At 39.8% G+C, this 17,379-nt stretch overlaps 1 protein-coding gene across 1 annotated transcript; it reads right to left on the reverse strand.

The window, feature by feature from the left end:
• Positions 1-550: 550 nt before the first annotated feature.
• On the reverse strand, positions 551-10,663 carry LOC139722720 (Krueppel-like factor 9). The gene is made up of 2 exons (XM_071634010.1): positions 10,066-10,663; positions 551-1,184 (listed from the first exon to the last, which is right to left on the reverse strand). Exons 1-2 carry the CDS (start codon positions 10,661-10,663, stop codon positions 910-912), a joined length of 873 nt encoding a protein of 290 aa, XP_071490111.1. The 3' UTR covers positions 551-909.
• Between the last annotated feature and the right edge of the window lie 6,716 nt (positions 10,664-17,379).

Consider the following 17,379-nt stretch of genomic DNA (forward strand, 5'->3'; position numbering starts at 1 on the left):
TCCACATCTTCATCAGTACTCCTTAGCCTTTGGCAAGTTCTTTTATCATTTCACTGGTCAATATATTCACAAATGTGTGGGATTTGTGTACTTGACAGACCATTCAAAACATTCAAACATTAAAAAATTAAGCTACAGTTTCCTAAAGATTTTCATCATGAAAACCATACTGAGTGTACACGTATATACCGTTTAGCACCAGATCACACTACATTTTGTACCACAGCATCACAAAGTAAGTGCCACATTCATCCCTGTGTAGTCACAGGAAAATGGGAAAAAAATTCACATACAGAGCTTGCTTTACATACTCTTGCATTCGTATTCCCCAAAAATAATCATCTAGGCATCACATGTGAGCTTCCCTTACACTAAATACTTAGAAAGGAGCATAAAAAGTATCTTTCAATCATATGAGAGATGTCTATTTTACCACACTGGGCATCACAGGTTTCTCACTCCGAGGACAGTGAAGGGCAATGCCAAAGTGTCTCAATTTTGTAGTAACACAGGCAATTTCAGTGACATTAACTTAACATTATGCTTCCATATCAATCTTGTTTCAACTATATCAGAATGCAATTTAGATCCTCCATAGTTGCCATTCACTTTGTGCAAACACAATGACATTAAGCACAAGCTACACGTACAATTTGTACATACAATTCAATCCGACATCATATGGACAATGAAATTACTCTTCAATCAAAAAATTGCAAGGTGTCACCATTGGAGGGCCCAAACACCATCCTCTGAATCTGTTGAAATGTAGCTTGAAACTGGACAAGGTTATTGCTAGTGGATTTCTGTTGCAACGTGGGGATGAACACATCCTTTCTTTTTACCACAGGACAAGCAAGGGTGAGATTGGGAGTGGGTAAACCGAGGAGGTCTGTCCTCTTATTTTGCTCAAGGAGAATGTGCAGGGCTGGAGCATGGGGAATGACTGCCCTCACTGGCCAACGAGCTGGCTGCGCTTCCCGGCCTCTTAATCATACTTGGGTGGAACTCTGCATGTCGTCGGGCGTGCTTCATGAGGTGGTCACTGCGCATGAAACGCTTCTCACATAGTGGACAACCAAAACGCTTTTCCCCAGTGTGTGTCCGGTAGTGTCGAGCCAGCTCGTCTGAGCGGGCAAAACGCTTGTTACAGTCCTGCCAGTTGCAAGGAAATGGTCTTTCACCTTTGGAGCAAAACACACACAAGAAAGATTTGATTTTAAAAGTGTCATTCATGTATACAGCTCTTAGCTTTTCAGGAAGGGGGGGGGGGGCTTGTCAATTGTTAAGTGACAGCTGACATACACCATATGTATTACTGATCCAATTTGGCATGAAAATTGAAACACATTTCGTGCAAAAATAACTTTACTAAGTCTATACTTCATCTTTTTTAAAGAAAAAAAAAGATTATCTTGGGTTTGAATCATTTTTTATCTTGCTCCTTACTATTCCTTTGTCTGTGCATACACTTTTGTACATGCACAGTACATATCATGGTGATTGATTAGCATAAAGACAGAAGGAAAGAAACATAATATGGCATCTCAAAATCAAAATGAAAAATGATGTAACTGTCAACTACTGGTACTAATAACAAAGGCACAGCATAACTACATTGTACTTCAGTACAGAAGAAAAAAAAACCAACAGACTAATCTTGTGCATGTGTTTTCTAGTCTTCACAGATTGACAACAACAATTAACAAGATGAGGAAAGTTTCCCTCTTTTCAATGATGGCATCAGCTACAATGTAGCTCACAAAGATGTTCCTATCCTACAGAGTGTGTGTGCATGTACATAAGAGAGAAGAGTACCGGTATCAGCTCAGTATTATAACAGAGCACAGGCAGCAGGGCTGACAAACAGGCATTGCCATGCAGGCATTACATGGTGCCATAACAGTAATGTAGTAAGGCTTTGCAATCACAGTTGCTCAAGTGAGAGGTCAGCTTTAAACACACATTGATTACAGAAATAATGATTATTTTGTCAACTATGTGTCTTGCACCAATGTAATCTTGCAATAATCTTGTGAGCATAAACTACATGTAGCAAAATATCCCTTCTTATGATGTGCTACTGTAACAGGCAGGTATACAATACAAGTATTAGACCATTTCAATTCTGAAAGTCATTTCTGCAGCATCTCATTCTTACAAAGTGTATGTTCAGTAGGCCACCACCACAACATACTGTACAATTCCTCACTGCACAAATCAGTCAGTTTATACTATGTGCAGTAGCCAGTCATTAGACAGGGCTTGATTCTAGATTTTTAGTGTTTGCCCACTTGCCCAGAGAAGGTAAGTTCAATAGATTAATACTAGTTAAACCTACTTGCCCAATCATGAAAGCAAACTTTCGATTGTAGAAGATCGTCCTCCCGAAAGCCAGCCAATTATGTGCAGAATTTGTTTGCATCAAAAAGTAATTATTATCCAGAAAGGCGAAGCTGGAGTGATTGCTAACATGTCCAGGAAGCAACAAGTACACAACATGAATTCAAGTTGTATTGTATGATGTGTTTATGGTACACATCAGCATTTACTGTAGGTCCAGCTGTCATCTTTCTCTACCCAGCTGCCCCTCTCCCTTCCCTCATAGCACCTGTGATTTGAATCTCCTTTAGATTTTTGATATCATCAATTGACAAATATAAACACCTTGCTCAAGGGCAGTCAAGGCTTATTTAACAAGTCCATCATCAGCCTTCCTATACTATAGTACTCGAAGTTGTTGTTGTTGTCGCGGCCTTTATGTATTTCCTGTTTTATTTCGGCGTTGCTGGTTTCTCTATCTCCTCCCGAGCCGTCGCCTCCGGGCAGTTGCGACCGGTGCCGTCGGCCGCAGGAGAGTATCCTACATCGAATGGCGCGGGTTTCGTCCCCTCTCCCCCTCCGTGTCGACGTCGAGGACGAAAAAGAAAAATTAATTAGCTACATGCATAATGCATTTTTGTGCGTGACGAAAGAGCCGAGCGTTTCAATATTCACGGAACCTGCGCTGGCCTCCTGCTTTCTCGATCTTCCATCTTTTAGCTTGCAGAGACGCTGGGGGATACTAAAGATGATGGTGCAGCGAAATCGCTGACATCTTCCGGCGGACGCGCACGCACACACACAATGTACCTCGCAGAACTCTATACACACTCTACACTGTGTGTATATATAGTTCTGTGATGTACCTTTGCCTCCGCCTGTTACGTGTACTGAATGTATTGACGATGGTTACACGAATCTGTGTGTGCGTGATATGGACTACAAGGGCATTTACGTACAGTTCGCCATTTATATTGGCGTCCCCAAATGAAAACAACGAACGTTGGTTATGTAATTGTATTTTGCACAACTGCAGAATACTATATGCAGCTCAGGTACGTCATTTAGTTTGCTCGCCGTTTGCTCTCAAGTCCGGTGTCATTGTACGCAGACTGTTTAGGACGCGGCTAAATATATTTGCCGATCGTACCCTTACATATCACATTACACGCGCAGCTGTGTCCATTCGTTTACTGCAGAGCTGCTGTAATCATACATATTCATAAGATGAGCGGACGTAGAGGAAAACCTCGCTTTGCCGACCGCCTATTTTTAAAATTGCAAGTGGAAATAGAATGTGTGGTTCTATGGTCTATCAAACCAAGTTTTGGTGACAAAAAAAGAGGGAGCAAATGAAGACGAATGCAGTGATGTATATATTCTTCTTTCTTCCATAACATGGGAAAAATATTAAAGAAAAAAAATACGAGGTCGAGAGAACCTACTCCCACGGGTGCCTATTAAACCTGATGACTATGATCTCCCCCTCCCCAAATAATAACAATGATGATAATAATAATAATAATGATAAGGATAATGATAATAATGATATAATAATAACAATAATAGGAGCAATAATTGTAGGCCTAATATTAATTATGATAATGTACAATCTGAAGCAGATGTAGTTCTATATTAATATGATATATCAAGCCAAGTTTGGGTGATTAAAAACAAAAAGGAGGGAGCAAAATTATGAAGACGAAAATATCTTATTTTTCTCTCATAACGTGGGGAAAAGAAACATTGAAAAAAAAAACACAAAACAAACCGAGGCCTTGAGACCAGCCGTGGATTCCCGCGGGTGCCCGCGTGGATGCAAGAGCAGGGGGTAATCAAAGTCATAGTGTTAATATCTTCCCGTTTCGACGGGAATAACCTGTGGGCAGAACTTTCGGGGAATCTCATTTGCATTTTTGGTAATTTTTCCCTGAATGTTTTTGTTTTTTGCCCTGCGGAGGTGGAAATGTGTGTGTGCGTGAGGGGGGGGGGGAGGGGTGAGGGGCAACAAGACAACTGTTGGACTTCAACGGGTGCAAATAACCCCTCGAAACTCAAGTTCTATAATAAAAGCAAGTAGTGGCGGGAATGATCCCTACCAATGGACTGGATCGCCTGGCATATACTACAAAAATGTATTATAAAATTTCTGGGAAGGGTGGTCATTTAGAAGACAGCACAATTAACGAAAGAATGAGAAGACTTTTCTTTTTATTTCTTCAATAAAAATGTGCAAAATCGTATTATGAGAAAAAAAAAATAAAACCCCTCAGACCCGTGGATTTCCACGGGTGCTGCTAGTTCCTGTATAACAATCTAAAGAAAAAAATGAATTAACACTAAAAAAGAAAAAAAAAGAATGTTAGGGAGTTCTACATATTCCACTTTCATATAAATGCCCACCCATTTTGCTGTTCTACTTTGTTGTGAAAGCAGTTTATAAGCTGTTGGTGCCGGAGGCTATTTCATGTACATTTGTATGTACACTTGTACGTTCACTAAACTGGGCCGTCACAAATTCAAGGTGATGTCACCACCACTTACAAAAAGAAAACTACAAAAAACTATACATCAATTGAAAGAGAGAGTAATGACCTTTCATACAAGATGTAAATCAGCATCATGTCATGAATTATGTAATGTCATATGATTTTAATATTTTCGTATGATCTCCATATAAATTCGTGAAAATCATATCATTTATTCAAAAGAAACCATTATTCAATCATAATTCAAAAATAATTATCAATTTTGAAATCTTCATAATGCAAGCTTTCCATCGGTACATAACTCATAGGGTATAATGCTTACAAATATGAAGAAATATCGAATAGTAACTAAAAGATCTGGCTCTGCGGACTAGTGTGGTCTATAAACTCATAGACGCTACGGATGGGACTCCAGTAAAGTACATGTAGGCCTATCACGTACAAGTACGCGCACAGCAGTGTTCAATCTCACATAGATGTAGACCTATTCTGTCAGCAGCCTGCTGTAAACCTTGAAAGTGGATACCAATCCTAATGAAAAAATATCAGTAACAGGAAGTGATGCAAAGGACTGTGGGATATCAGGTCAGAGTTCACAAGCATAATAAGCTACAATGACATCATCGTCCAAGCCATTTCTGCACGGATTATCTCATAGATCGGCGTTTCCAGCTTTTGCGTGAACTACGGGATATCCCGTAGATCGGCGGATATGGGTAAAGGTTTTTTCAATCTTTATTTTTGGGCATGTAGGTTTTCCTACGAGCAAGTAAAAACATGAATAGCAAGAAATCTACATGTGTACTTGACCCAAGGGCACGTGAATAAAAAGGGGGCAGCAGTATGGATCACTGCATCACATGTACATAAACATGATAATGTTGATGATAAAACATATACTTATGTTCATTTGTCATATCGTACATGCAAATCCTTTTAAAGGACAAGTCCACCTGCAATAGACATGTGAATTGAGTGAATGCAGCAATATTAGTAGAATACATCAGTGAGAGTTTGAGGAAAATTGGACAACCCGTTCAAAAGTTATGAATTTTTGAAGTTTCTACTCAGTCACTGCTGGATGAGAAGACAACTACAGCTTGTGATGACATTTGTACAACAATATAAAGAAAACAAAGAAAATTAAACATATATTTTCACTTTTCTCGCAAAACAAAAGAACGCTTGACTTGCCTCTTTCAGAAGGTTGGGGGACATTAGTCCCCCAGCCAATTACTTAAAGGTGCATGGTCCCGGTGTTTTAGTCAAATGCGTACGCGGGCGCACGGCGCAAGTTTCCTATAGAGACCTACGCTATCGATTTGGCCCACTTCCCCGTGTCCGAAGAAGTCCGATCCACTGTAATCAGTGGTCCGATCACAGTTCGGCTCATGATTTGGCTGAGGGGGATGACAGCTTTAGCAAACTTCTTTTGTGATGTCATAAGAAGCACATATGCACGCACCCTGGCATTACTACAGACTGCGCGATGCGCAGAGAAGACAACGAAGGCAACATTACCTAGCAACACCTACGCACTTTACTCTTGATGACAGCTCAACTTCGGTAATCTTCGTATCAATGCTAACGGTGATCGGCAGTATCATCAACAGCGCCCTCTACACTACCGGGACTATGCCCCTTTAACATACATCAGTGAAAGGTTGAGGAAATGTGCATTAAAAAAAAAAAAATTGTGAAATTCTCTAATTTTCTTTATATCATTGTACGCATGTGACATCATACACTATAGATTCATAACTTTTGGACAGATTGTCCAATTTTCCCTTAACTTTCACTATTGCTGCATTCACTTTATCCACATGTACAATACATGTACATATGAAGGTGAACTTGTCCTTTAAACGAGTCGACTACAATGAGTAACAATATGGTGCCCACTGTCAGCAGTTGGCCAGACTCTCTTTCAATAAATATATAATGGCACTGCTCAAAGTGATTTAGCAGATTCTTTTATGATAGCTTTCATGTTGTTGAATATATGTACATAGGTATGTCCATGTACAGAATTGGTAAGCTCAGATTTTATGCTATTTCCAAGTTCCCTCATAGCTTATAAATTCTTGGGTTTTAAGTATATTGTGTTTGGTCAAAAGGGCTGAATTATAAAATTTCAAAAAGCATTATCTTTACAGGAATAGCAGTGCAAATCCTTCAAGGAGTACAAAACAATAATTCTACATCCATTAGCACAAGTTCCCTCACAGCCTGTTATGTTCTGTAGTACAGTACTCTCAGCATAATCAGGTAGGCTCGGGCAGAGCGTTTCTTACCCGATTAAGCGGAGTACCTGACTAACAGTTCAGAACACGTCTAATTCACAATTGACACACACAATGTGTATACATGTACATATCTTTGCATTGTACACTGCACCAAACACCTACACTGTATGCTTAACACGCATGCTTGCACGGCACATTATACATGTACATACCTTACCGTACACTTGCTCAGTCACGAGCAATAATTTATACTCTTTTAATGGACAAATACATTGTATGTCTTCAGAAAACTTTGTCGTTTGACCATAGACTCCTCGCCACCACGCAGATATTTTCCGAAATGAACACGTCTCTTTGCGTGCACTAGTCATGTAAAACGTCAGGTTACTTTTCGAGAAGTGACTGGGCAAAAGCAAAATTATGGAGCTGGTGCATGGCCTGATTTTTGTGGCAAACTTCTCGTTTTGTGAATGCTGTTGCGGAGCGAAAGTGGAGCGCAAGAGTGTTCAACTCCTGTCTGTCTATGCAGTTGTGAGTGCCAGCTACATGTGTATTGTTTGTTTACCTGTGGCAAGTCGGTACTGGTACATGTGTTTTCATGTTTAATCACTCCCCAAATGATCGGACTTCTTTGCAAATTAAGCAGAGAATGCGACTAGCTGTGGAAAATTTGACATTCATGATTTCTTAAAGTGTTATATCTGCGATAAAATCAGGTAATTTTAATGTGCATTGGAAGTGATTTTGACATTACTACCCAATTAAACGGAGTACCCGTTTAAGCGATACCTGATTACGCGGAGATTACTGTATTAATTTGCCACTCACAATTGTACATGTGTAGCTTCTCACAGCAGCGGATGAGTGAGTGTACATTGTGTAGCGGCAGTATCCTCTTTACAATGCAGTTTATCTACATGGTAACAAGCAATCTAAGAAGCAGCATCACAAATTTGCATTAATTGGTAACTGGTATTCCACTTCCGCTGGTTTGTGTTTTTCAGTATGACTTCCACATAGCACACTGTGCACATGACAAGTGTGGTGAGCTGATGGAACATAAATTATAATTATTCTCTTGGGCCCGGCCTCTAGTTAGGCCTACATTTAACATCATTTGTACCACTTCTTGACCAAATTTTACATTACCAGTAGGCCTATATAACATTAAAGATCAATAGACAACTGCACAATTTACTTTACGTAAATATGGTGTTTCAACTCTAGACTCGGGCAGTTTGGGGTAAGAAGTTTTCATGACTGGAATCTATTGGGGGAAAAAAATTAATTTGAAGGAAAAAAATTAAGAATGTAGGGACTACGGCCTATGCGGTTTAGGGTAGATCTTGAACTCTATACTCTAATGTGAGACCAGTCTACATAATTTTTAATTCATCTACAACATGCACAGATGTATGGCACCTGCACCAAGGTTCGACTTCCTGTGCAAAGTTTTGACCGTATGCAAAAGCGTATAACATTAATTAGTGCCTAGCAATAACATTTTAGGTTTCTACATGTAACAGGCGGTGTTAAGAAAGGGCATTGACAGTGATCAAATTTAATGGGAGGCTTGCTTGCGTTACAACTTACAAGTAAAACGGGATTTCATTCTAGACCCAAACCCAAACTTTTTGGTAATCATGTAGAAATGCACACCTACCGGTTTCTTCGCCGTATGTTGATTAAATGTTGTGCACCTGTTGGAGGTGCTGAAATGAAGCATGTGAGCGTATTTATTGTGGAATTTGAAAAGTCGAAAAGGCAAAATAAAGAAAGATGTCTCTCGTGAACTGGGCAAAATCGTGAAATCGGCCTCACCGCCGCAGCACGCAGTGCACGTGCACCCGTGCGTTAGCAAGCAAGGTTAGGTTAGGGTTAGGGTTTAGGGTTAGGTTAGGGTTGTATTTATGATCAAATTGGCTGTTAAATTATTCAAGGGACATTAGGGAGTCCCTCTGAGGCTCTGACTGAGACTAAAAAGTTGAAGACCAAAGAAAAAAAATGGGAGGAGAAAAAAATGCTATGCAGTGGAAATCGGCCCCGCCGCTGTATCAATCTTGCAAAAACGCTGTTTTAGTGTTTGGTGCCATGGTGGGGTCGCATTCACGAGTATTAATAATAAAGGCTATAGGAAGTATAGTCTACTGTGGAAGAAAGCCCCTCCGCCGTGCTAAATGTACCAATTTCATGAGTACATGTAATTTACATGCCCTGAATTGCACATGGGGCCTGGACACAATCGCCGCACTTTTCAGTTGGAATCTGGAATTTTGTACTTTCTTTCCTTCACTGACTTTCAAATTCCATGAAATCGTGGAACAAAAACCGTCTGATAAAGTCCATACCAGTCCATCTTAGCATGTCTGATAGCCATAAGAAATTTCATTGACAAATCATTTAGGGGAAAGATAGGTATGCATGGTATGCATTTCTACATGATTACCAACCTTTTAACTTGTTACTAATTTAGTTCTACACAAACTTAGACATCACAACTGGTATCTTGTGGTATAAATTTGGTCTACCTTACCAGACATGTCATGCTCATGCATGGCTAAAATTTATAAAAATGTCATGCTCACGCCTGGCGGTGAATTATTAATCTTTTGATATCTGGAAGTTAGAACTTCTAGAGTAGACAGTTTAGACACTAATCTAAGGCACAAGCCACGAGGAGGTGCAGCAGATTGCATTGCAGATCATGGGAAATTCAGAATACCTAGTGGTACTGGTCCTTGACAGGGAATTCCCCACTGTCTTGGTTGACAAGTGTTGATAAGAGCTCGTGCTAAAACGCGCATTGGACTTAGAGTGTTCTTTTGTTCGACGAGGCCTACGTAATGTTCACAGGGGGTGTGTCAACGCAAGACTTGCGTGCCCGCCGAAACAGCGGGACGGACGTACGTGCTGGTGGGGCCCACAAGGGGGTGTTATGCCGACATAATGAAAACATACGAGATCGAACAAAGAGATCAACCCCCAAAACAGTAGAAATTCGAACAAACCTGTATGTGTTCTCAGATGTGCCTTCAGATGTGAGGATTTCCCATATACCTTATCACATCCCTGATAGTGACAATGGTGTTTTTTAACGGTATTTTGACTTTGTGACGGTTTTGGCCGTCTGCTGTTCCTTTGTTTAGCCGACGCTTTGTTGTTATCGTAAGCAATGTGCGAGCCATCACGTGGAGTACTCGATGGAAATGAGTCCACTTCTGAACGAAGAGTATTACTCAGTCCATCGTAGGGTCCGTTTATGATTCTTGGTGGGCTTGGACAATCGCTTACGGGCGATGGAATTTCATGCCGTGGTCGATACCTCTCGAGATCAGCCAAAATTCTTGCCACCATGAACAAAGAACTATGCGCGCTAACGCCGGAGTCCGACATGTGGTGTGCTCGTTTGACGGCTGCATCTGTCTCATAATCTCCTTCTTGTTGAGCAAAAACAGTGTCGTTTGGACAGGTTTCCATGATCTCTGAAGACGTAACGGATGGCCTAGACGCTGCTATGGCTAGGAGACATTCTGCTGCGGTTGTAGCATCCATACTCATGTCTAATGTAGTATTCATGTCCTTCGGAAAATGAGAAAACGTGGCCATGGCCGCGTTGCTGAGGAGTCCGATTGCGCAGTTGACTAAACAATATTTCTCACTTGCCGCGATCTCTCTAGCTACGAAACGAAGGAAAATTAGTCTTATTTCAAGACTCATCTTTTAAAACTTTGTACTTCAGGCCAGTTTTTGCTAGCTTTTTGAAATAATTATCAGCTTGATAACTTATATTATATTAAATTACGATCATTAGTAGCTTCGATTATAAAAATACAAATTTTGTACCCATGTGAGAATAAGATAGGTCTAAATCGCGCCTTTATCAGAGACTAAAAAGCGCAAAGCCTGCGCGACTGCTCGGTCGCTCGCATGGAAGCATACTCTCGTTACACATGCGATCTATCCGCACGCGCACTTATTCCATGAACACGTGCGCACGCAATCCCCACTCAGGTACGGTATCAGCTGTCAACAATCAGCTGAACAGGTTAGAGACAATAGCACAATACGAACAAAGATCCTATATAACACTGGTAACTGGTATGGTAACGCGTTATGTATAAACGTAGTTCAAACATTTTGTTTTGCTTGGGACGTTATGTTGGTGTTCACATTTGCGGTCTAGTCACCAAGTACATACTTTTTCGGTACCACAGAGTTCAAATTTAAGATTACCAACTATAGCTGACAACACACCCTCGTCGTGTGTATTGAAAAAAAATACAAAGCCTGAAAACCCGCTTGCCGAAGCTCACGAAATACCAGTAGGCGCTTGCGACACACAGGGGCAACACAGGCATGACAGGTAGCCTTTGTTTACCCAACAATGAACAGCGAGTCCGCGGACAAATACACGCGATAAGTAATGTATAATGGAGTTACGCAAACTGGAAATTTCATTGATTTATCTATCCACACGTACATACAGTGCATTGATCCATGTTCATGAACTGCAAGAGCAACGTGATTAAGCCAGTTCACAGTTACAGCCTGAGCCTAGACGTGTAGATTTTAATATTAACGATAAATTTGTCAGCTTGAAATTGACTTGCTATAGTGAGGATATTATATTATGGCCTAGGTCTTACTTATAATATACGTTACAAAAATTAATGTTTGAACAGGTGCATATTTCGGAGTGTAGGTGTGAAAGTGTATTCTCAAAATAAATTAACCAAAGACATGAAACACATGCTTGCAATTTCTGCTTGGCAGTTTTCTCACGAACTTTTCTTTTGATAATACTGTATTCCATGTTTTGTAAATTCTGTGGTTCCCGTAGATAATTCCACAGACCGCTTCCATCCGGAATGCACCCCTATCTCAGATGAGCTCTTAAAATCCACCCCCCCCCCCCCATTTCAAGTACCTCAGGTATATGCTGCTGGTAGTGCGTATTAAAAAAAAAATTAAAAAAAGGTAATCCAACTTTTTTTGTGTATTTCTGTTTTTATTGAAAACTATGACATTTACCATGAGACAAAATACATATCATACATGTGAAAGTATAATGCTCATCAATGGAGCATAAATGAACACACAACAAGACAGCACAATACAATACAATACAATACAATACAATACAATACAATACAATACAATACAATACAATACAATACAGTACAATACAGTACAATACAACACAACACAACACAACACAATGAAAATGTCTCCCTGCATATGCAGTGGAGTCCCACCATAACAAGAGCCAAGGAAATAAATTACGTTCTATAAAATAATAATTACATGTGTTGAAATCACACAATAACAGGGAAAAGCATTCACAACAATTTGAGATAACGGCTGGGTGCCACTTTTGAAAGAGAAAAGAGTCAAATAGGAAGAAGGAAGAAGCTATGCTGCCGTTCGAGTAAGACGCACTATCTGCGTCAGTGCCCCCGCGTGTGTTAACCTTATGGAGAATCTGTTTTGAGAGAAATACCCCCAGGTTCAGAATTACGTAACGAGACCATGGCCATGAGCATCGCCAAACGTTCCCGCCCTTCACGGACACCTCCCTCTGGTAACCCAGCTGCAGCTGAAAACCGGGAACTGAGCTCTCTACTGCCAAGCGAATTGTTGTCCTCGATCCAGCAAATGATTGACAAACAAACAGATCACTTCCGCAACAGCCTTGGTGAGCTAGAAAAATGCATCCATGATAAACTGAAGGATTTGGACCATAAATTTGAAGAACTAAAAAAGGCTGTGAACTTTAATGCCGGCGAGACGGAAGAATTGCGAGAGGAAATAACTCAAATCAGTGAAAAAGCACAAGCTATGAAGAGGGACTGCAACGCCGAACTGGAGAGACTGGAAGTGTACGTTGCCCGGGAAAACCTGGTTTTCTTGAACGTTCCAGAAGGGCCAAACGTCAACGGGGTAGAAGAAGTTGAGAAAACCTTGAAAAAACTGTACATCGAAAAACTGAAGCTGACACCAGAGCAAGTTGAGAACATAGAGTACCAACGTGCCCATCGAGTGCCTGCCAAGGCTCATCCACGACCAATAAAGGCACGATTTCTGCGGTTCAAAGACAAAATGCTCATTCAACAGCATTCAAAAGCACTGAAAGGAACAAACATATTCATATCAGATGATTTTCCTCGTCGAGTGCGTGAAGCAAGACAAGAGCAGCTGCCGGCACTGAAGGCTGCAAGGAGAGCGGGGAAAAGAGCCTTCTTCTCAAGAACAGAGCCGACGAAACTCTTCGTAGACTCGGTCTGGATGCAGCAGAAGGACCAACGGAAGTTTGTGGAAATGATGGAAAGAGAAGGAAACCAAAACCGAGCACAACCATCCACGACTTCAGGTGCTGCGCAGGCAGCTCCGAGACGGGGAAACCAAACAGGGAGAGGAGAAGCAGCAGCGGTGAGACCGAAAGATACCCGAAAACCGCTGGCCATGGAGACATGAGTTAAACCGAGGATGTGTGAAAAGTTGAGAAAGCTAACGCCAAAGAAGGAAAAAAATTGCAACGAAGGAGAGTATCAACTGTCCGATACATTTATACCAGCATGGACCTACGAGGAGGAAGATTAGTAAGTAAAATGAGATAGAAGTTATCACATATACCTCGGAGGAGAGAGAGAGAGAGAAGAAGGAAAACAAACCACAAAAGAGTCAAAGAATGGTAATCAAGACAGATAGTGCTGCTTATTTGATGGAAAACAACAGAGCTTGCACATAACCCTATTTGTTTTGGCAAAATGCTGTGTTCCATCAGAGTGTTTCATTGTCAGATAATTGCATGAATTTATGTTTTCAATAAATAAGTATATTACTGTTAATGAAAAAAGTATAATGATATTATGGGAAAATGTGATAGTGTTTATCTAAGAAACGCGATAAGTACTGTTTCCATGAAAAGAACAGATAGAAGAAGAAGAAAAAAAAAAGGAAATATTTTAAATATTCACTTTGATTATGTTAGATTTATAAGTAATCAACAGAATATGTTTGCGTTAACAAAAAAAGGCGAATGCATTACATTACTGATACACGTGTACATGCATAATGGTGTAGATATCAAAATGCTGTTGTTATTGATCATATGATACTTTGAAAGTTGAGTCATTCTCAAAATCAATTACTGCCTTGTATCCTTATGCAGAGAAAAAATGACAATCATTTATATATTCGACTGTGTAGAGGCATGGTCAAAAGCAAGGTGTATAGACCAAAGGAAACCTATAATAAGTAAGTTAAAGGAAGAAACTGTAATGTAAATACTTTAGGATGAAGTGAAAAAGATGAGGTTATGGGTGCGATATATTCATGTGAGAATCACACACCTGATGAGGTGTTTCTGACCCCCCCCCCTATTTGTGATACACAACATCTGTCGAGTACATTGTAGCCACTGCGTCAAGATAAAAAGCTGAGAAAGGTCCCCCTTTTTTTTATTTTATTTTTTTGGTTTTTATTATACGATAATTATCATGTTCTGAGAAAATTACATCTTACATAAGTTCTTGGAAGAATAGGCTGTTTGATACGCGGACGGTAATATTGATTTAATGGGTACAATTTTTTTAACACATTTGAGGGGTATGTTTTCTTAATTCACTCTTCGGGCTAATTTTTTTTCTCATTATTCTCTTATCGTTGGTTAACGCTTCTTTGATATTGCTCAAAATTTAATGTATGAGAAGACCAGTGTTTTCGCATTTAGTCTGTTTTAGGAATATTTTGATAAGAATAGTACACGGAACGTGGTTCAATTGTCACAGGTGTCAGTGTCAGCGCGATATGAACACCATGTGTTACAAAGACAACAAATGAAGCTTTGTGTTTTTTGAGGGGGATTTGTACTGAAGACACATAGTCTATGAATGTTTTACAGTGATTCTGATACATAATCTTAGAGATAAAGAAGCAGTGGAAATGTGGTATCGTAGCATGACATTGCAGGATGGATCGCGTTTTACTGATAAGATGTTCTAACTCCCTATGGGTTGATTATCTGTTATCAAGATAAAGAAAAAAAGAATTATACGGTAGATTTCGCTGATGAGATTATTCTGGTCAGTGAGAATGAAGAAGGGGTGAGGGACTCTCATCCGAAAGAATTGGGGTTGTTGTGTAACAGAAGAAAGCAAGTTTGTGTCAAGGGACATGCTGTCCTAAATTCTCTTCTCATCTCTCTGATTCAAGTGAATAGAATTCTGTTTATAAGCCAAGGAGATTTTTGCAAATTACGTTAAACACGTGATAAGCAGCGAGTTCAACAATATTTCACGTAACCGAAGGCTTCCAAACCTTATGGTGAATGAATGGTGTTTTTGTTTTTTTTTTTTTTTTCCATTTTGGTAATCACATTCAAAGGTGGCTTATTTTTGTCTGCCTGATTTTGTTTTTTGTGTTGTACTGGGGACAAAAAGAAAGAAAACAGATAGTCCAGTAGCCACGAAGACGGATAGTGACATTTCCGAACGGTGCTTGGCCTTTACCCCTTGTTATATAAACTGTAAAGAATTGTATAGTATTTGTTATCATGAAAATAGAGTGGTAGGCATGCTCTCCTTTTTATGGGTAGGGGACGTTCACAAACTAGCACAGGTGTCATAAAAGTATTGACCTGTGTTATAAACACTGGACCAGTGTATTCGTGTTTTTTTACAAGATGGGGCGAGAGATTCTGATAGGAAAGTATTTGGGTTGTTGCATAACAGAAGAAAGGGAGTTTCTGCTAACGCGCTGTCTTTAAGTGAATAAGATTCTGTGTGAGAAGTCAAAGGCGAGTTTTGTAAAGATAAACACTTGACAAGCCTCGAGTCCAATGATGTATAATGTGACGGAGGTTTTCCAAACCTGGTGAATGATGTCTTTTTGTTTTTGTAGTCATCTATCACATTCAAAGGTGGCTTATATCTTCTGCCTGATTTTGTATTTGTGTGTTTTTGTATCGTAATGGGGACGAAAAGAAAGAAAACAGATAGTCCAGTAGCCACGAAGACGGGTAATTACATTTCCGAACGGTGCTTGGCCTCTACCCCTTGTTATATAAACTGTAAAGAATTGTATAGTATTTGTTATCAGGAAAATAGAGTGCTATATATGCTCTCCTTTCCATGGGTATAGGGGACGTTCACAAACTAGTACAGCTGTTTGAACCTGTGTTAAAAACACTGAACCAGTGTATTTATGGATATTTACAAGATGGGGCGAGAGATTCTGATTGGAAAGAATTGGGGTTGTTGCATAACAGAAGAAAGGAAGGTTTTGTTAACACGCTGTTTTTAAGTAAATAAAATCCCGTGTGATAAGCCAAAGGCGAGTTTTGTAAAGATAAACACTTAACAAGCCTCGAGTCCAATGATGTATACTGCGACGGAGGTTTTCCAAACCTGGTGAATGGTGTCTTTTTATTTTTGTAATCATCTATCACATTCAAAGGTGGCTTATTTCTATCTGCCTGATTTTGTTTTTGTGTGTCTTTGTGTTGTATTGGGGACGAAAAGAAAGAAAATGGTTAGTCCAGTAGCCACGAAGATGGGTAATTATATTTCCGAACGGTGCTTGGCCTCTATCCCTTGTTATATAAACTGTAAAGAATTGTATAGTATTTGTTATCAGGAAAATAGAGTGCTAAAATATGCTCTCCTTTCTGTGTATAGGGGACGTTCACAAACTAGCACAGCTGTTATAAGAGTATTGAACCTGTGTTAAAAACACTGAACCAGTGAATTCATGGATATTTACAAGATGGGGTGAGAGATTCTGATTGGAAAGAATTGGGGTTGTTGCATAACAGAAGAAAGGGACACGCTGTTTTTACGTGAATAAAATTCGCGTGATAAGTCAAAGGCGAGTTTTACAAAGATAAACACTTGACAAGCCTCGAGTCCAATGATGTATACTGTGACGGAGGTTTTACAAACCTGGTGAATGATGTCTTTTTATTTTGGTAATCATCTATCACATTCAAAGGTGGCTTATTTCTTCTGCCTGATTTTGTTGTTTGTGTGTTTTTGTGTCGTATTGGGGACGAAAAAAAGAAAACAGATAGTCCAGTAGCCACGAAGACGGATAATGACATTTCCGAACGGTGCTTGGCCTCTACCCCTTGTTATATAAACTGTAAAGAATTGTATAGTATTTGTTATCAGGAAAATAGAGTGCTAAATATGCTCTCCTTTCTATGGGTACAGGGGACGTTCACAAACTAGCACAGCTGTTATAAGAGTATTGAACCTGTGTTAAAAACACTGAACCAGTGTATTCATGGTTATTTATAAGATGGGATGAGAGATTCTGATTAG

This window comes from Diadema antillarum, unplaced genomic scaffold (assembly GCF_040938485.1).
Source record: "Diadema antillarum isolate AM-2024a unplaced genomic scaffold, OU_Dant_1.0 scf00000170, whole genome shotgun sequence".
NCBI classification, from domain to species: domain Eukaryota; kingdom Metazoa; phylum Echinodermata; class Echinoidea; order Diadematoida; family Diadematidae; genus Diadema; species Diadema antillarum.

Coding starts and splice junctions, on each gene's coding strand:
- LOC139722720 (XM_071634010.1), bottom strand. CDS start 10,663: ATGGCCACGTTTTCTCATTTTCCGAAGGACATGAATACTACATTAGAC. Junction 1,185..10,065: donor ACATCTGAGAACACATACAG/GTTTGTTCGAAT, acceptor TTTGCTCCAAAG/GTGAAAGACCATTTCCTTGC.